The sequence below is a fragment of the Populus alba genome, chromosome 6 (genome assembly GCF_005239225.2).
Source record: "Populus alba chromosome 6, ASM523922v2, whole genome shotgun sequence".
Taxonomy (NCBI): Eukaryota; Viridiplantae; Streptophyta; class Magnoliopsida; order Malpighiales; family Salicaceae; genus Populus; species Populus alba.
In genome coordinates, this window is record NC_133289.1 from 3868015 (window position 1) to 3888866 (window position 20852).

At 38.9% G+C, this 20852-nt stretch overlaps 1 protein-coding gene and 1 pseudogene across 1 annotated transcript; one reads left to right on the plus strand and one right to left on the minus strand.

Annotated features, from left to right (window-relative positions):
- Positions 1 to 560: 560 nt before the first annotated feature.
- LOC140955660 (uncharacterized) lies at positions 561 to 4668 on the minus strand. The gene is made up of 5 exons (XM_073409641.1): positions 3433 to 4668; positions 1932 to 3345; positions 1145 to 1761; positions 743 to 1075; positions 561 to 656 (listed from the first exon to the last, which is right to left on the minus strand). Exons 1-5 carry the CDS (start codon positions 4666 to 4668, stop codon positions 561 to 563), a joined length of 3696 nt encoding a protein of 1231 aa, XP_073265742.1.
- A 603-nt stretch (positions 4669 to 5271) lies between these two features.
- On the plus strand, positions 5272 to 19884 carry LOC118053179 (insulin-degrading enzyme-like 1, peroxisomal; annotated as a pseudogene).
- Positions 19885 to 20852: the final 968 nt, after the last annotated feature.

Sequence of the window (20852 nt, forward strand, 5' to 3'; positions counted from 1 at the left end):
GCAAAGCCCCTGACTTTGACTCCAAACGTCGAAACGCATTGACCCGGTGAGTTTCGCGGCATTCCGACTTTCGACGCCCCGGCTGCCCGGTTGCCGAAATTCAATTGCCTTTGAATTTCGGGTGATCTCTCTTCAGCATGTAAGCTTCCGCTACTTGTTCTACATCAGACTCCTCCACTTGAAAAGAACTCGACCTCGAGTTAGGTTCCGGATCGAAATCAGGATACAAGTGCTCCTCTGCATAATACTGAAACAAATCTGCAACGTTGAAAGTTTTGGAAATGCCCATGGTTTCGGGAAGATCAATCACATAGGCATTATCGTTGATCTTCTTCAAAACCTGATACGGACCATATTTCTTGGGCTTCAACTTGTTGTACGTGCCCACGGGAAACCTTTCTTTGCGCAAGAAAACCATCATGGAATCTCCCTCCTCAAACACCTTGCGACGTCGGTGCTTATCTGTCGCAGCCTTGTACCTTGCATTTGTTGCTTCCAACCTCTGCCTCACTTCCTCTTGCACGGTCTGGCCTTGTGTCGCCATGTTCTCAGCGGCCATACTAAATCCTGGACCTCCCTTGGGTAGACGAACTAAATCCACTGTGTGCCTCGGTGGTGTCACATATATCATAGCAAAAGGAGTCTTCCCCGTTGCGCTATGAACAACGCTATTGTAAGCAAACTCAGCCTGTGGCAATGCATGATCCCAATGTTTCGGTTTATCCCCACAAATGCTACGGACCAGATTTCCCAAAGTTCTGTTTGTCACCTCTGTCTGCCCATCAGTTTGCGGGTGCGCGGTTGTGCTCCGGTTCAGCGAAGTCTGAAACATCTTCCATAAAGTCACCCAAAAGTGGTTAAGGAATTTCGTGTCGCGATCAGAAGTAATAGATTGTGGCACTCCATGAAGTCGGACCACCTCCCTGAAAAACAATCGGGCTATATGTGAAGCATCTGAGGTCTTTCGGCAAGGGATGAAGTGAGCCATCTTGGAAAACCTGTCAACCACCACAAAAACAGAACCCACCCCTCGCTGGGTACGAGGCAACCCCAACACAAAGTCCATGGATAAATCCTCTCAAATATCGCCAGGAATAGGTAAAGGTGTATAGAGACCAGTATTTTGCGACTGACCTTTAGATACCTGACATATATAGCACCTCTTTACAAAGTTGCCGACGTCTCTCTTCAGTTGCGGCCAGAAATATCGTTCCTCCAAGCTAGCTACTGTTTTGTCCCGGCCTAAGTGCCCACTCAATCCACCCCCATGGAGGTCACGGATCAATTTCTCTCGCAGCGACATCCGGGGTATACATAAGCGATTTCCGCGAAACAGAAAACCTTCATTCTCATGAAAATCGCTGACGGGATGGTTCTCAATGCACTTCATCCAGATTTCTTTGAAGTCCTCATCCCCCTGATACAACTCTTTTAGGCACTCAAACCCCACTATCTCATGAGCCAACGTCACCAGTAGATTGGCACGACGACTCAACGCATCGGCAACCCGATTCAAAGCACCAGACTTGTGTCGGATAGCAAAAGGGAACTTCTGAAGGAAAGTTGCCCATCGGACATGCATGTTATCCAAGTGCTTCTGGCTATTGATGACTTTCAAAGCTTGGTGATCAGTGTACAAAACGAACTCCCGCTGCACTAGATAATGTTCCCAATGCTTCAAGGCTCGCACCACCGCGTAAAACTCTTGGTTATACGTACTCCACTTCTGGCGAGCCTCACTCAATTTCTCACTGAAGAAAGCTACCGGTCATTTTTCCTGGGACAACACAGCCCCAATTCCCACGCCACTCGCATCACATTCAACCTCGAAAATCTTCTCAAAACTGGGTAGGGCCAATACTGGTGTTGTACACAGTTTCTCTTTTATCAACGCAAAGCTCATTTATGCCGCTTCCCCCACTGAAATTTGCCTTTCTTCATGCACTCGGTTATCGGTGCCATGACAGTACTGAAATTCCGAATAAATCGGCGGTAGAAAGTGGCTAATCCGTGGAAGCTCCGAACTTCACCAACGGTCTTTGGTACATGCCATTCTCTAATTGCGCGGACCTTCTCTTCATTTACATGGATCCCCTCTGAACTGACAACATAACCCAGAAACAACAAGCTTTCTGTCATAAAACTGCACTTTTTCAGATTAAGGAATAGCTGGTTCTCTTGTAGCACTGCCAACACATCCCGTAACTGCTCCATATGCTCATCCGCGGTCTTACTATAGATGAGGATATCGTCGAAATAAACGACAACAAATTTCCCCATGAAAGGCCTCAATACCTGATTCATCACGCGCATAAAAGTGTTGGGCGCGTTTGATAACCCAAACGGCATAACCAGCCACTCATATAACCCGTCTTTGCTTTTGAAGGCTGTCTTCCACTCGTCCCCTGGTCTGACCCGAATCTGGTGATATCCACTGCGGAGGTCAATTTTCGAAAACAACTTCGAACCCTCAAGCTGATCCAACATGTCATCTAGGCGGGGAATTGGGAAGCGATACTTGATGGTTATCTTGTTGATAGCTCGGCTGTCCACACACATACGCCAACTCCCATCTTTCTTTGGTGTTAACAATGCAAGAACCGCGCATGGACTCATGCTTTCGCGGATAAAACCCTTCTGCAACAACTCTTCAATTTTCTCCCTCAATACCTCATTCTCTTTCGGACTCATCCGATAATGAGACAGATTTGGCAAGCTGGCCCCCGGTATGAGGTCTATATGGTGCTGGACATCTCTCAAGGGCGGTAGATTATTCGGTAATTCTTCTGAAGTGATATCCCTGAACTGATTTATCAGTGGTTTCAGCCTGTCAGGAATTGTCACCGAAGCCCCAACCTCCTCTTCCACCACGAGGGCCTTCACTACAAGCGCATAGAGCTCTTGCACACTCTTGATGTCTGCCACAAACTCCATTTCCGAATTGGACACTGTCAAAAACGACTGCTTCTCCACTTCAGGAGCACTCCCGGATAGTGCCTTCCTTTTGTAAGGAGCCATAGCAATTTTATGTGACCCCCACGTGAACAAGTAAGTGTTATCCCGACCCTTGTAGGTAATATCAACATCATACTGCCACGACCGACCCAACAACACATGACTAGCATCCATATCGATCACATCGCAAACTACATCATCTTTATATATTTTCCCAATGGAAATAGGAACGCGACAGATTTCAGTTACCTTCACCGTGGGTCCTTTCTTGATCCAACCGATAGTGTATGGAGTTGGGTGCTTCTCGGTTGGCAGCTTTAGGTGCTCAACTAGTCCCCTTGCAACAAAGTTCTCGCAACTCCCGCTATCCACAATTAAGTCGCACACCTTCTAGCTCACGGTGCAGTATGAGCGAAAGATGTTATTCCGCTGCCCTGCGTCCTCTTGCCTCGGAGTGTATAATACTCGCTGCACTACACAATTGATTCGTTCTCCATCCTCCTCAGCGAACTCTACCCCCTCATAACAGTCATCCTCCCCTGCATCCTCTCCAGTAGCCTCCGGATCCCCTCCTTCTCCTTCGATCCAGTTGACAGGTCTGCGACGATCTAGGCAAGTGTTTGAAAGGTGTCCAGGTTTTCGACAGAGATAACAAACTCCAGGTGCAGGTCTGGCGTAAGGGTTAGGATTCAAGTTCATGTTGGTGTTCTGGTTTGGATTTCTGGGTATGTTCCTGTTGCCTTGGGTTGCTTGGCTGTTGCTGCTGCTGCCTCCTTCTTTGTTCTGATTCAACACACCTGCTTGGCTGCTGCTGCCACCCTTGTCTCTGGTGTTAAACAAAGATTCTGGATTGTTTCGGCGAAACCCTGAGGCTCCTCCTCTTCGCTCCATCAGTTCAGCCTTCAATGCCAGATTATGAGCTTCCTCCACAGTCCAAACCACCTGTAACCCAATTTTATCTCGCAATGACGGTTTCAATCCATTCATATACCTGGCTACACGCTGCCCCTCTGTCTCATTAAGGTTGTTGCGCTCCAGGAGCCTAGAGAACTCTGCAGTGTAGTCAAATACGGACCTGGGTCCTTGTGAGCAATCTTGAAGTACTTGAAACAGGTATTGTTCGTAGTCTGGTGGCAGGAACCTCCCTATCATCAGTTGCTTCATCCTACGCCAAGTCCTTACAAGTGCCTTTCCTTGTCGCTGCCGATTCTTTTGTAGTTGATCCCACCATACTGCAGCCCCTCCCTTCAATCGGAAGGCTACAAACCTCACCATCTTTTCTTTTGGTATCTCCATCATCTCAAAGAATCGCTCCACTTCGGTAATCCAATCAAGAAAATCTTCAATCCGCAGATTCCCATTGAAACTGGGCAGATCTGCTTTCAGGCGATAATCATCTTGCTCCCTTGGACGTCTCACAGGTGGATGTAAGCCGTATCCCACGTTTTCTTCTTCATCTGAATCATCCTCACTGTCAGGTTGGACGCTAGGGGCTGGGTTGCGTCTTCTATCAACAGGTTGGCCTCTGGCAATTCCTTCGGCGCGAGCCCTGTTAACTGGTGGCCTGTTATTGGCGTTGAGGTTAACCCCGGCAGCAAGCATCTCGCGGATCTGCGCTACTTGTTGCCGCGTCTCCTCCACTGCCGCCCACAAGGCCTCTACTCCATGGTCTCTGCCAATAGAGTTTTCGTCTCCTGCTTCGTTATTCGCCATCGAGTTCGGCAAATCCGTGCTCTGATACCAATTGACGCAGCAGTAAACGGCGAAGGAATACGACCAACGTCAATATTCCGTAAATTTGTCTAAAACGAGAGAAACTCTCAGGAACTCAAAGAGTTTTATTCAATAATAATTAAGTACCTTCGGCCAGCGGCTTTACATTGATATTTAAAGCAAAACCCTAACCTAAACTCATGACGGATAAGGAAACGACATAAAACATTAAATTTACCATAAATGGAAAATTTGAGATAAATGCAGAATATGAAAGGCCTATAAATCCTGAGCAAGTAGGAATTGACGGAAGTCAATTCGGACTTGGAAATCAAAAGTTATGGCTAAAACAAAACTTTCCTAAAATGGCAAAAATGACGATTTCGGGACCGAAACGATGGAATTTGACCAAAATTGGTTGGCATCAGGGGCAAAGCCCCTGACTTTGACTCCAAACGTCGAAACGCATTGACCCAGTGAGTTTCTCGGCATTCCGACTTTCGACGCCCCGGCTGCCCGGTTGCCGAAATTCAATTGCCTTTGAATTTCGGGTGATCTCTCTTCAGCATGTAAGCTTCCGCTACTTGTTCTACATCAAGAATAAACCTCAGAGAAAGACCAAGACCAACAAGTCTCTGGTCCCAGTATTCTGTAGAATAAACCTCAGAGAAAGACCAAGACCAACAAGTCTTTCGCATCATCTTTCTCTCTGAAAAAACACAGGAGTAATCAACAAGAAAGAAAGGAACAAAACGACGGCGGTAGGCAAACAAGAAGTGGAGGAGATGGAGATAGTGAAGGCAAGGACTGATAAGCGAGAATACAAGAGAATTGTTCTTCCAAATGCTCTCCAAGTCCTTCTCATTAGCGATCCCGACACCGATAAGGCAATTTCAATTCCTAAATTTTTGCAATTTCAATTCAATTCTGGCGCTTTAATCACTGATGGAGGTCAATTCTAACCATTTATTTTTCGTTTCTTTTTAGTGTGCGGCTTCTATGAATGTTAGTGTTGGTTATTTCAGTGATCCTGATGGTCTTGAAGGACTCGCTCATTTTCTTGGTAGCCTTTTTCTTTTTTCTTTTTTCTTTTTGTGGTTTTCTTGAAGGTTTTTATTTTATTTTTTTGGTTTGTGGTATTGGCAGAGCATATGCTGTTTTATGCAAGTGAGAAATATCCACTAGAGGACAGTTACTCTAAGTACATCAGTGAGGTGATTAATTATTTAAGTATCATTTAAATTGCTTACTTCAGAAAGAAAGAAAGAAAGCTCCTTTCATTTCCTGTTAAAACCTTTATATTTATTCTATGTGGTTCGGGAAGGTTGAGTTGTAATTTTGGTGAGAATTTATGTGTTACTAAACGATGTTTTTTATGTATTTTGTTGTCTACTTGATGCGTAGCATGGGGGCAGTACCAATGCTTATACGGCGTCGGACCACACCAACTATCATTTTGATGTTAACAGTGACTGTTTTGAAGATGCTCTGGACAGGTATAAAATGCACGCTTTCTTATTTTTATAATCTGTAATGATAGATAGCTTGTTGGTTTTGTCAGTTATCTTATAAAGTTTGTGACCTGGTTCTTTGAATGTGATTTACTGTTCAGATTTGCACAGTTCTTTATCAAACCGTTGATGTCAGCGGATGCAACCATTAGGGAAATTAAGGCTGTTGATTCTGGTTAGCTGCTGTGCTTAGACTTGTAAAGTTTGTGACCTGATTTCTCAAGGGAAATTAAGGCTGTTGATTGATGCTGACTTTCTATTCGGAATTAGTGTAATTACTTACTCTGGTGTTTGTGTCTCTCTTGTACAGAATATCAGAAAAACTTACTGTCTGATGGTAAGAGAATAAACCAGGTATCATTCAATGCACTTGCTCACCTATACTCGGTCACAACCTTAACTTTGTAAATATTGCATTTCACACGTAGCAAACCATGCTGCTTGTCATCAATCACAGCTTCGTAGTGATTAGGCAATTAATACTATTCACAAACTGTTTTCTCTCTCTTTCATTGCAGCTTCAGAAACATTTAAGTGAGGAAGGCCACCCATACCATAAATTCAGTACAGGTTAGCTGCATAAGTCGATGTATATTTATGTGTGGTTGTATGCATGTGTGTATGAGCTGGTATGTTATTTGTAGAACACAGTAATCCAGGCATGAAGCAAGTCATGCATGCTTGTTGATTTTTCAGCAAAAACATCCATACTGCCTATGACTCTGTAAAGTTTAATTAATAATATTTTTCTACAACATTATGTTTTTAACTAATGATAATTTCTTAGGGGCGAATGCCTTTTACTGGCTTCCCTTAACTTCTAAAGGAATCATATTTACAACTACAATGATGTTTCATATTGAGGAAGATCAAAATTTATATTCTTTCCTGAATTGTGTCTATCATTTGTCAATTCATAGGGAATTGGGACACTTTGGAAGTTCAGCCAAAAGAAAAGGGACTGGATACAAGACTTGAGCTTATAAAGCTCTATGAAGAAAATTATTCAGCCAACCTGATGAACTTGGTAATATATGCAAAAGGTTAGTAAATAAGCTTCCCTTCAACATTAATTATCTCTTGATTTCATTATTTACCAACAATTACAACTATCAATTTCTTTGCTGTGGAAATCTTCAGAAAGCCTTGATAAAAATACAAAAGCCTTGTCGAGGACAAGTTCCAGGAAATTCGAAAATAATGACAGGAGCTGTTTCTCTTTTCCTGGTCAGCCTTGCTCCTCGGAACATTTACAGGTATGCCAGGTTCTGCTGCATTTCTGATACTTTGCTTGCTTCATACTTTTAGAGAATGTTAAACTTTTGTGAAAGACAGTTATGTGTGGCTGAAGATATTAAACTTTTGAGAGAATGTTTAATATTACCTTTATTCTGGTGTTTGTTTTAGATACTTGTTAGAACTGTCCCCATAAAAAACAAGGTCACAAATTGAGAATTGTTTGGCCAATAAACTCCGGGCATTCTTCACTACAAGGAAGGACCATGCAGGTATCTTGGCCACCTGATTGGCCATGGAGGAGAAGGATCTTTGTTTTATGTCTTGAAAACCTTAGGTGGGTTTCCCGCATGCTTACAATCTATCTTTATATTTTTTTAATTCTACTTTATTAGATATACACATAGATGGCTTGCTTTTTTGCTTGGCAGTCCGCTTCTCATGTTCAGTGAAACTCTGTGTGCATTCACTGTGTGCATGTGCATTCTTGTGCCTGTAGTTACCTGTCTTTTATTTATGATGCTGGAAACGCTGGCTTCTTCTTTTCCTCCTTTGAAAAGCAGACTTACCTTAAGATTTGGTTTACTTTAAAAAAAATGCAGGATGGGCCACTAAGTTATCTGCTGGTGAAGGAGATGGGACAACAGAGTTTCTCTTTCTTCGCTGTAGTAATTAATCTTACTGATGCCGGCATGGTTAGTTCCCTTTAGTTATTATCTCAGTTTGTGCTCTTGGACAATCTAGCTTTAACAGAGTTGCAAAGCTTAGCTTATCTTAATTTTTTTTATTTGGGCAGAAATTATAACTGGGATTAACATCTGTTATCTAAACTATGCCTTTTTTGTTTGTCGGATTGCAGAGCCACATGCAAGATGTTGTTGGACTGTTATTCAAATACATTCACCTCTTGCAGCAGTCTGGTGTTTGCAAATGGATATTTGATGAGGTATGGAAATGCATTATATAATTTTGGATTACCATTTTGTGATATTACTGGACAAACAGGGGAATGGCTAACGTGGCATCACACACGCTTCTTGCCATGCTCATATGCAACTCTAACCACAGAGACCATGTTTAGAGAATTTGATAGGTGTTACCATGTTAGTTTGAGAAAGAGAGAAATGAAATGTCATTATTGTGTGATTAGGCAAGAGAGCCAAGTGAAAGAGAATGCTAGCTAGTTAAGGAGAAAGATTATGCTGGTGATTAGGCAAACCAGCATATAATGAATTCTTCTGCAGTTTGATTTCCAATTTCAAAGTTGCCAGATGAACTCGACCAATTGGCATTTTGTTTAATTGCCATTCTCATGCTGTGGAACATAGGGTTCCGTTACACTTTAAGTTCTAGTTGAAATTATGGGTATATCAATTGGCCCATGAAGCAAAAACAAAAGTTCATTTGAACTGAAGAAAGCTTGAGGAGATGTAAGTTTTTGACCTTTTCTACCATGCATCTTGACATTTTCATGCTTCTATCCTTTATTTAATGGTTTTCTCAGTTATTTTTGTTTTTGGAGCGTATTTTGCATCTCCCTGTCAAGTTAGATTATTTATTTATTATCTCTTGCGTTCAGTATTGAAGTTTCTCTTTCTAATCTATTCAAGATGCTGAAATATTTTATCTTTTTTTATGAAGCTTGCAGCTGTTTGTGAGACATCATTCCACTATCAAGACAAAACCCCTCCAAGAAGTTATGTTGTCCGAATTGCATCCAATATGCAGGTTAGTTATGGATTTGAAAGGGAAAAAAATTGTGCACTTCCTCTGGAATTTCTACATCTTGCCAATTTCACCATTATGTTGTGTTGTATTACTTTTTTGAGAATTGCTCCTACTAAACAATGTAGCCAAATTTAAAACATCTATGCCTCCTTCTACAAACAACAATAACAACAAGCATTTTGTTTTCATTATACACTTCTTCATTAGAAGCAATACCAGTTTACAAGTGCTTCATCTTCTAACTTATGAGTTGCAGATTTTTTTTTTTAATTTGATGAGCTGTGGCCTCATGTGAAAATAATTTAAAAAGCCTTGACCTTTCAATTTAGGGTCAGAAGAAGGAAAATGGTTTGTGATTAAAGTTTTTTTTTTTTAACAACAAGCATTTTGTTTTCATTATACACTTCTTCATTAGAAGCAAAACTAGTTTACGAGTGCTTCATCTTCTAACTTATGAGTTGCAGATTTTTTTTAATTTGATGAACTGTGGCCTCATGTGAAAATAATCTGAAAGCCTTAACCTTTCAATTTAGGGTCAGAAGAAGGAAAATGGTTTGTGATTAAGTATTTTTTTTTAACAACAAGCATTTGTTTTCATTATACACTTCTTCACTGGAAGCAATACCAAAGTGCTTCATCTGTCATAATTATCATATTTTCAATGTAAAGTTGTTCTCTGTATTTTCATTGATCCCGAAAGGAAGAATTCAGTCCTATAAATACATGTAATAATCCCTAATTTTCTGTCTATAATCCCTAATTTGTAGTCTATAATAAATACAAGATATTCTGTTAACAATTGGTTGCCATATATTGTTGATATTCTTGCCATAATATACATTGACATCCCCCTCAAATTGATGCTGGTCAATCAAGAAGCATCAATTTGTCAATCATGAGTTGATGTCTAGGCCGAGACAAGGCCTTCGTAAAGACATTCAGATGTCTGATGCTCGGTGAAAATATGAGGTAAGTGTAAGAATATTATGATCAAGAGCTTCACGAATATAGTGACAATCGACTTCAATATGTTTGGTGCGTTTCATGAAACACGGGATTAGTAGCAATCTGAATAGCACTTGTGTTATCAGCATGAAGAGGTGTAGGAGTGTGCTGAGGAAAACCAAGTTCATGTAGCAAACCCTGGAGCCACACAATTTCAGAACATGCGGAGGACATAGCTCGATACTCAGATTCTGTGGAAGATTTTTGAGATTCGGTCTTGCTTTTTGCTTTTCCATGAAAATTAAAGCATTTCCAAGAAACATACACCATCCAGTAACAAAACCGACGTGTATCCATGCACCCTGCCCAATCTGCATCACTATAACCTGTTAATTGTAATGAATTATCAGCAGGAAAAAATAATCCTCGCCCAGATGTGCCTTTAAGATAGCGAAGAATTCTCTTCGAACAACAGCTAAATGAGGTTGACGAGGAGCCTGTAGAAAACTGACTGACTTGTTAGACTGCAAAAGAAATATCTGGCCGAGTAATGGTTAGATAATTCAAACTGCCCACCAATTGCCTATATATGGAGGGATCAGGTAACAGGTCACCATCATTTTGACAAAGTTTTAAATTAATCTCAAGAGGTGTAAGAACGCTATTTCTTGATTCAAGACCGCCCAAGAGAAGAATCTCTTGGGTGTATTTGTGCTGATGTAGAGAAATCCTATTAGACATAGAGTGCACCTGGAGACCAAGGAAATAGTGAAGGTGTCCCAGATCCTTCATATGAAATTCACTGTTAAGAGAACGCTGTAAATCCTTAATGAGTGGAATGTCAGATCCTGCAATGATAATATCATCCACATATGCCAGAAGAACAACAATACCAGTAGTAGTTTGCTGAAGAAACAGAGAGGAATCATACTGGCTCTGAATAAATTTAAGTTTCAGAAGAGTAGTGTGAAATTTTTCAAACCATGCCTAGGGTGCCTGTTTTAGACCATACAGGGATCGTTTCAACCAGCAGACTTTATCAGATGGGTGAGTAAACATACCAGGAGGAGGAGTCATATAAATATTCTCTTTTAGATCTCCATGTAAAAATGCATTTTTTACATTCATTTGACGAAGTGGCCATCTCTTGGAAGCAGCAATTTCCATAATGGTGCGTATGGTAGTCATTTTAGCCATAGGTGCAAATGTCTCCTCATAATTAATACCATATGCCTGACAATTTCCAAGAGCCACCAACCGTGCTTTATATCGTTCCACGGATCCATCAGGTTGGAATTTAATGGTGTATACCCATTTGTAGCCAATAGGTTTAATACCGGTAGGACAAGAAACAATATCCCATGTGTGATTATCCTGAAGAGCCTGAAGTTCCTCTTTCATGGCCTGTTGCCAACATTCTTGGGTACAAGCCTGCGCATAAGTCTTAGGCACAAAAGTACTATCAATAGTGGTTGCTGAGTATCCATACCTGTTTGGGGCACGTGAAACTCGAGTTGATCGTCTTGGTTGAGGGAAATGATCAGATGTCGGTTCCGTGGCCGGAAGGGGCAAAGTGGATGGTGGATGACGTCTTTGACATACAATTCCTGACTTAAAACGTTCAAAGATATAAGATGAACTATTATCATCAAATGTGGGAAGCTGGATAGGAGTGGATTCTGTAGAGGGACAAGAAGGGAAAAAATTCTGATTTTCAAAGAAAATCACATTTCGAGAGATACAAATTTTATGAGCATTTGCATCATAACATACAAACCCTTTATGAGAATTACTATATCCTAGAAAAGCACAATGAGCAGCTTGGGCTGAGAGTTTATTACGTTCAGTAAATGGTAAGTGAACAAAACAAACACACCCAAAAACATGGAGAGAATCATACTCAGGAAGAACACCAAATAAAATAGAGTATGGAGATGCAAAGTTTAGAACTTGAGAAGGCAAATGATTGATTAGATGAACGACTGTTGATAGAGCTTCTACCCAAAATTGAGTAGGTACTGAAGAATCAATTAATAAAGTACGAACAACATCTAAAAGATGACGATTCTTACGCTCAGCAAGTCCATTTTGTTAAGGAGTGTAAGGACAAGATCTTTAAGAGAGAATTCCTTTGTTTTTGAGATATTCCTGAAATTCTTTGGACATATATTCCCCCCCGGAGTCAGAATGAAGTATTTTAATATGAGCAGAAAATTGATTTTCAACAAATACTACGAAAGTCTGAAATGTTGAGAATACATCAGTTTTAGATAAGAGAAAATATATCCAAGTAAAACGACTGAAATCATCAACAAACGTGACAAAATATTTATACTGAGCATGAGAGATAACAAGGCTTATGCCCCATACATCAGTATGAATAATTTCAAAACATTTAGAAGCACGACTACCATGTAAAGAAAATGATAATGCTTTGCTTTTACCCAATTTGCAAGAACTACAGTCCAAAAATTCTGTGGAAAAATAATTTTTATTCCCCAAATATCCATGTTTCATAAGATGAGTCAATACATTAGAATTGGGATGCCCCAATTTCTTATGCCAAAACTGAGGATTATTAATGACAGTAGAATAAACACAAGAATTAATACTAGGAATAGAAAATTGTATTGGAAATAAACGTCCCACTTTAGGCCCCTTCGCGATCACTTTCCCCGACACTTGATCCTGCACACAACAACCATGATGATTAAAGAGAATTTCACAGTTATTTTCTACCATTTGACCAACAGAGAGTAAACTTGTTGATAATTTCGGTGACACAAAAATATTGTTGAAATAGGACCCCAAATTACCAATCGATAAAATCGGTAGATTATCACCATTTGCTACCTGTATATGTTGATTACCCATGTATTTCCGCACATTACACAACCCATTTTCACTGCTGGTCATGTGATTCGACGCTGCCGAATCCATTAACCATGGTTTATTATATACCGAATCCAAAGAAAAGTTAAGTTTATTACCAGAAATCCCAAGTGCAGAGAAGACAGAGATGATCACCTGCTGCACCATCTCGGGAGTGATAGTGCCTGACGAAGAATTTCTTACTGTAAATGAAGCATTTCTTACTGTAATTTCTTACTGTAATTTCTGGCAATGTGCCCTAATTCCTTGCAATTAAAACACTGCACACTCCCACCCCTCTGTCGTCCCTTTCCTTGAGCCATGTAAGCCACATTCATCTCTGTGACAGTGTCCTGAGTCAACTCGTGTTGAGTGGCGAGTCGTTGTTTGTCCCGTAACAGTTCCCCCAAACATTCATCCAAGGTGGGTACTGGACTTCGGTTGATCAAGCTAGCTCTCACGGCCTTAAATTCTGGCCGGAGCTTCATCAAGAACTGGTCCCTCTAGCTCTCGACATAAACAAGGTATAGTGCTTCTAAACTCTCCTTCGGTATTTTAGAGTAAATTATGCCAGTATATTCACTACATAGGTTTAGAAATCCAGCATAGAATTGTTCAATTGAGAGATTACCTTGTTTGTAATTGGCAATACCCCATTTCGACCTGAAATTTTTTGAGCCGAATTGTTTCTAAGAATAAATGCGTCTGAAGTAGTCCCAAATCTCCTTCCCTGTGCCTAATGATCGAAGATTGTTGATCATATGGGGTTCAACAGACCCCAGTATCCAGGAGACAATTTTTGCATCCTTGGTAGTCCATATACCCAGCTCCTGTGGTTCGGTTGGTGCTGGTGAAGATCCATCAAGATGCCCCCATAATTCCTTCCCTTTAACAAACATACGAAACTGAAACTCTCAACTGGCATAGTTTTTGCCATTGAATCAAGTAAGAAAAGCCTCTCCAGACATCCTAGGAATCCCAAAAAAAATATCACCAAATACTGATGAATTCAGTCTCTATAGACTTAAGAAAAGAACAAAGATCTAGATTAGAATAATTGGCTCTGATACCATGTCATAATTATCAGATTTCAATGTAAAGTTGTTCTCTGTATTTTCATTGATCCCAAAAGGAAGAATTCAGTCCTATAAATACATGTAATAATCCTTAATTTCTTGTCTATAATCCCTGATTTGTAGTCTATAATAAATACAAGATATTCTGTTACAATTTGGTTGCCATATATTGTTGATATTCTTGCCATAATATACATTGACATCATCTTCTAACTTATGAGTTGCAGATTTTTTTTAATTTGATGAGCTGTGGCCTCATGTTGAAAATAATCTGAAAGCCTAATGTGGTGCTTATAAAAATAAGGAAAATGGTTTGTGATTAAGCTTTTTAAAAAAAAAAAAAAAAAAAAAAAAAAAAACTGAAAAGGAGGGTGAAATTAATATAATTAGAAGGTGTGCCTCTAAAATTTGGGGATGATTTGCTGGAAGATAGATTTTTAAGGTTGCTAGAAAGGCTAAGAAAGTTTGTTTTCCTATAGGATTTAAACTTAGAGTAATTTGATGGAAGAAAATGATTTTACTTTTGCTAAACTGTAATAGTTAAAGTTGAAGTGAGTTTTTGATGTGTTGGGATCAATTTGTGAATAGTTAAACATTGGAGATTGTTTGGGAGCTTTGTTTCTCTTTACTTTTAAACAGCTTTAAAATATATTCAGGTAAATGCATGCACACATGCATGCATGCATGCATATAATGTAGATATGTGCACATATGTATGTATATGCTTATTTGCATGCTGTATGTAGTTTCAAAGCTTGTGGACTGAGGAGATGTTAGCTAACATATTTTTTTAGAATAATGTTCTTTAAATGGTTGTTTGGTTTCTTTTTATCAGCTATATCCTCAAAAAGATTGGCTGGTGCGATCCTCCTTGCCTTCTAATTTCAGTCCAAGCATAATTCAGACAGTACTTGATCAACTTTCTCCAGACAATGTTCGGTGAGTTATTTAGAGCTCAAAGGAGCTGTAACTTTTGCCAAAAACAAATGAGAAGCAAACATTTTTTGTCCCTTATTCCTTATTCTGTTTTTTCGGTTTATGACAATGAAATGGATTTTATTAGTAAGGCATGAAACCAGAATTAGATCAGGAGAATATGCCAACCACCAAAAAATATAAAGCAAGAAACAAAGAAAAATCATGTTAGAGAGGCTTTCTAATCCTGTTGTGAACGAGAACTGAGTTGCTTTCGTGTTAGGCTTACTTTCAAGGGGAATTGATAATCGTAAATGATGCTAGATTCCAATTAAATAATAATAGAATGCAGTGAAATTGATGTTATTTTAGCACCGTTTATGGTTAAGGGGAATGTCTCAAAATGGAAGAAATATGGCCATTCGTTATAGACAGATGATATAACTTTCAATTGCCTAATTTTTTTTTTTTTCTTATGATTGGATCGGCATTTACAATCACCTTTGCATGTATTTCTCAAGATAGTAGTTGTAAATCTGCTTTTCCATGGTAAAGGAAAAACTAGTAATTGGGTGAACTTCTACAGACTTGTTTCTTTCCTCATCCAGAATTTTGTTTTGTTGTGCTCTATACATGTCTCAATTTTGTTTGTACAAATTTTCAACCAGTTATCTCCTTGGTTGAGAAAATTTTATTCTGCAGAATCTTTTGGGAATCGAAGAAATTTGAAGGGCAAAACTGCAATGACTGAGCCATGGTACAAAACTGCATACAGTGTGAGAAAATCACTGGCTCCATGATCCAGGTCTGTTGTTGGCTGTTACTTTTTAGATTATCCAGTCAATGGTGTTAATAAATGCAATTCTTTTTGGACTTCCATTGCAATTTATTTTGCTTTACTGTTTGTTGTCATCAAACTATAAGCAAGCTTCATTTTCATGATTAGAATCTCTTGTAAAGGTACAAAACCTGATATTTTGCAAGTTTTTGTCTGATTGCAGGAATGGATGCTGTTTGCTCCCAATGAAGATTTGCATCTGCCAGCGCCTAATGTATTCATACCTACTGACTTATCACTTAAGGATGCACAAGAGAAGGTTTTGATGGAATTCTATTATCTGTTACATGATCATCATTTTTTTTGTATGTTATCTACTGATGTGACTGACCTTCATAGCAGGTCAAATTCCCAGTTTCTCTTAAGAAAGTCATCCTCTTCATCACTTATGGTTAACAAGCCTGACACGATGTTCTCTACTCCTAAAGCTTATGTTAAGATAGATTTCAACTGCCCCTTTGCTAGCAGCTCTCCTGAGACTGAAGTTCTTACTGACATTTTTGCGCGGTTGTTGATGGATGACCTGAATGATTATGGTACCACGAACTAAAATTTGGATTTTATTTTAGTGAAGATAAAATTTAATCCCTTACTTTTTTTATTTATTTCCTTTTCTTCCTCAAGTTCCAGTATCTCTTATTTGATGAAGCAGTTTAGCATATGAATATATAATTCATATGAAATCCTCATCTTGATAAATTAAACTTTATTCGATGTACTGGGCATATTTGATAAATCTCCACTCTGCATCTGACAACAGTTTTATATGTTTTGTATGTTTCAGCTTATTATGCACGGGTTTTGCTGTCTAGATTATGGCATACGCAACACAGATAGTGGTTTTCAGGTAGTAGCCTATTTTGCATATTATATGTTATTATGATTTCTCTTCTGTCCACTCTCTCACCACAACACAACCTTCTTTTGTTTTGTTTTTTTGCAGTCACTGTTGTTGGTTACAACCACAAAACTGAGGATCTTGTTGGAAACTGTTATTGAAAAAATTTCAAAATTTAAAGTGAAGCCCGACAGATTTTCTGTGATCAAGGTAATGCAAGGAAGAGTTCATTACAGGGTTTGAACTTCCTGTATCTACAAGTATTTATACTCAAATGGATACATATATAGATATATTGATCAGTCATGTATACCAAATAATGCTCTATTTGATTACGAAATCACTATGAACATCTTTTATGATTCTTCTGAAGCCCAATCAAAGTGGTGGAGCTTGTGTCACGTGTTTCCCTGTAACCTGACTTCATTTTCATGTCATTTGGCAAGTGCAATTTTGATAATTAGAACAAAGGAAGGACAGATATGAGCCAAGCCCTGTACATGGTGTTAAGAAGGTTGGGAATAACTTTTGAAAAATTCTTGTGGAATATGGCCAAGAGAAGGCCACTTTTAGAGACCACTGAATTATTTCTTCCATTCTTTACATTTCTTGTTTAATTTTGTTATTGTTTCTTTTCTTTAGGATTCCTGTCTAGGTTACTCTTACAGGTTGCATAGGGAAGAACATTTGAGCAGTGCATTATTTTACTGATTATCATTGATAGACACCTTGTATTTTTTCCAGGAAATGGTGACAAAGGAGTATGGAAATTTTGAAGTTCCAGCAGCCCAATCGGCAGGCTATGTACTATTGTTTCTCTCTTACTACACGATCAAACATGGCCTTTGGATGGAAGAACTTGAAATACTTCCTCATCTTCAGGCTGAAGATCTTGCTAAGTTTATTCCATTGATGCTTTTCAAGAGCCTTCTTAGAGTGCTATATAGCAGGTTTCAACTGCCTGTCTTGTATTTCTATAATCATATGGCTATCTCGTCTTGAATTTTAAGTAATCATTAGTAATTATTCCATTCATTCAGGTAATATTGAACGCAGCGAGGGCAGAGTCAAATGATTCTGCATATTGAAGATGTTTTTAATGCGGGTCCAGACCCTATATGCCAACCCTTATTCCCGTCCCAGCATTTTAACAAGTAGAGTTATCAAGCTTGAAAGGGGCGTCAATTATTTGTATCCAATTGAAGGCTTAAATCCAGATGATGAGAATTCTGCTTCTGGTGCATTACATACAGGTAACTGTATTTGCTTGTGAGAAATGGTTTTTCTGAGTCAATGTGGCTGCTTTTGCAGTTCCGTAGTTTTTGAGTTGTTGAAGATATAATTTTAAGTCAAGAAGTACATGATTTCAACTTTAAGATGCAGCATCACTAATGAAACATAGTAGCATATAAATAAATTTAAATAATGCATTTTCTTGTCGTTTCTGGTAATTGACTGGATTGAATAAATTTATTTCAAGTGAATTTTGATTTCTAATTGACAGAATCATTCAATTGTGCAGGTTCATCGAGATGATTTTACATTGAATGTGAAACTTCAACTTTTTGCTTTAACTGCAAAGCAGCCAGCTTTCCACCAGCTTAGATCTGTTTGAGCAACTTGGGTACATTACTGCTCTCAGGCAGAGGTATCCAGAATTTCTCCCTAAATTTTGTCCCCAATATGGATTTTTCTCTAGGCCTTACCATTTCTTTCAATGTAGAAATGACTCTGGTATTCGTGGAGTGCAGTTTGTCATTCAATCTACAGTGAAGGTATTTAGCATTTCTTTTGTGTGTCTCTTGTTGTCATGTAGCCTTGTGTTATTGCACTCTTAATTAATCCTGGTAATCTTGCTAGGGTCCCGGACAAATTGATTTGAGAGTTAGGCATTCCTCAAGATGTTTGAAACTAAACTTTATGAGATGACCAATGATGAATTCAAGGTGAGGTTCTATCCCTATCATAATTGATTGATATTTTCTTGCACATCTTTTTTTGGGAGGAAGATGGAGTAATCTTCAAAATACGGGCTTAAAGTTGCGCATGGTTAATCTTTCTTCAAATGCTTACCTTCTTCTCTGTAAATTTTCTACCAGCACCTTTTTTTCCCAGATACAATGAGATATAGCTAGCCGCAAATTGCATGCGTAAACAAAAGATTAATTCCTCGCTACCAATGACAAATCCTTTTGCTATCTAATTTTCCGTAGGAGCTGCACAATGTTTGAACAGTGTAACTTCAATGATAAGGAAATGTAGAGCTAGCCGCAAATTGCATGCCTAAACAAAAGATTAATTCCTCGCTACCAATTAACAAGTCCTTTGGCTATCTAATTTTCTGTAGGAGCTGCACAATTTTTGAACAATATAACTTCAATGATAAGGAAATCTAGTTGTTCCTAGACAATCCACATCTCAATTCATTATTGTGAACAGTTTGGCCATTCAGATGAGAGCGAATGAGCATATATTAGCTGCTTGTTTATTTTGTTATCTAATTTTATTTTGTTGTTGCCTCAATTTGTTTTGAGGTTTGGTGCTTGCAAGTGAGCTATTTTTGACAAAACGAGTCTTGCGATCCATTTCCGTTCACAAGGATTTAATTTCAAACTGCAGAGTAACGTGAATGCTTTGATAGATATGAAACTTGAGAAGCACAAGAATTTAAGAGAAGAATCTGCATTTTTCTGGCGAGAGATTTCTGATGGGACCCTGAAGTTTGATAGGCAAGAATGCGAGGTATGAATCTCATATTTCTGCAGATGTTTATTATTGGCCCCTGCAAAATGGCCTCTTTATGGTTCTTTTAAAGGAGGCTATGGTCACATGAAGCTGTAGGGTTGGGATATAAAAGCGATGGAGGTTTCCCCTTTTCATCTGTGTACAATCTGGTTGAAGAAAATTGAAACCTGCAGCGAAGCAAGCAAGCAAGTGGTAGTCGTAGCTGAAGCCGAAGTATAGCAATAAAACAAGAAGTATTGTCCAAAGTGATTCTCATGGCTCTGAGCAATATTTCGTGATTGGCACTGTTTCTCGTTGCATTGCAACTTCTATGAACTATTTTTTGTATGTGTTGCTTGTATCTCAAAGTTGCTGAAAGCAGCACTTGTTGAAAGTATCAGGTAAATGCTTTCATAATACTTTGACTGCATATCCCAATCTTAAAGACCGATAAATGTTAGCCTAGCTACTGGATGCAATACATTAAAATACAAACTAGATATCATGTGTGCTTTTCATAATTTTCCATTTTAATCTCATGAAGGCTACCAACCTGGTTAACTATACTTTATTTTGGTAAGTATTTTGGATGTATTAGTCTCGTTTTCTTGAGCAAACATTTATGCATCCACTCAGTGCATGATCATTTGTGTCCTTGATTCATGCATGATGGGGATCTCTACATCAATATACTTTTTCATCGCTCGGAAACCTCTGTTGACTGTTGTAGGTCAAAACATGGAAGATGCTTCCAGGGTTTTTGCACGTTCTCTCCTTGATTGCTGTTATTTATTTAACCATGTGTCCAACTTAACTATGTGCTGTTTTTTATTTAAGAAAAAAAAGGTAATGCGCATTGGATTCAAATCCCTGTAATTTCCATGCCAGCTCGAATTTTTACAGATGCAATATCTCTGATGATTAATTTTACTGATACATTTCAACAAGTACCTAGATAAAGAACAGAGAGATTAACAAGTTTGGATTGGAGCTGAGTTTAGGATTATTTAGATAAAAATTTATAAATGAATATGATACAGGATCATATATGCCATTAGCATTCGGGTTTAAATGAAAATCTGACATCGGGGAGGAATTTCCAGTAGCCATTCATGGCTGAATGAAACCTCTGTAACATTTTCAGATTCAATTTCAGTCTAACGTTATCAGTAAAATTTATAAAAACCCCAACAAGAGTTGACGATCACTATTCTTCTCAAGGAGAACAAGATAAAATGTAGTGACATCCCTCTGTGAGATCCCGACCAGCTGCTGGCTCCATGCAATGATACAAAGCAACGGATTTCCGTATCAAGCAAGAAAGGGGAACAACACTTGACACGGTTTTGTCACTGCATGAATTGTTGAAAAGATAAGAAGAAGTTGATCTTCAACAGATAAAGTTAATCTGCTGCTAATGTTGATTCACAGTTGAAGATTATCTACTTGCTGATGATGTTGATCCACTGCTGAAGATTATCCTCTGGAATTGAGGTTGTGTA

Bases quoted from the DNA above. Each gene is read 5' to 3' on its own strand.
- LOC140955660 (XM_073409641.1), bottom strand. From the start codon at position 4,668: ATGGCGAATAACGAAGCAGGAGACGAAAACTCTATTGGCAGAGACCAT. The intron at 1,762-1,931 runs GCAAATTTCAGT...AATGACCGGTAG, and splicing joins AACCGAGTGCATGAAGAAAG to CTTTCTTCAGTGAGAAATTG. The intron at 657-742 runs GTCCGTAGCATT...CGTTGTTCATAG, and splicing joins ACAGAACTTTGGGAAATCTG to CGCAACGGGGAAGACTCCTT.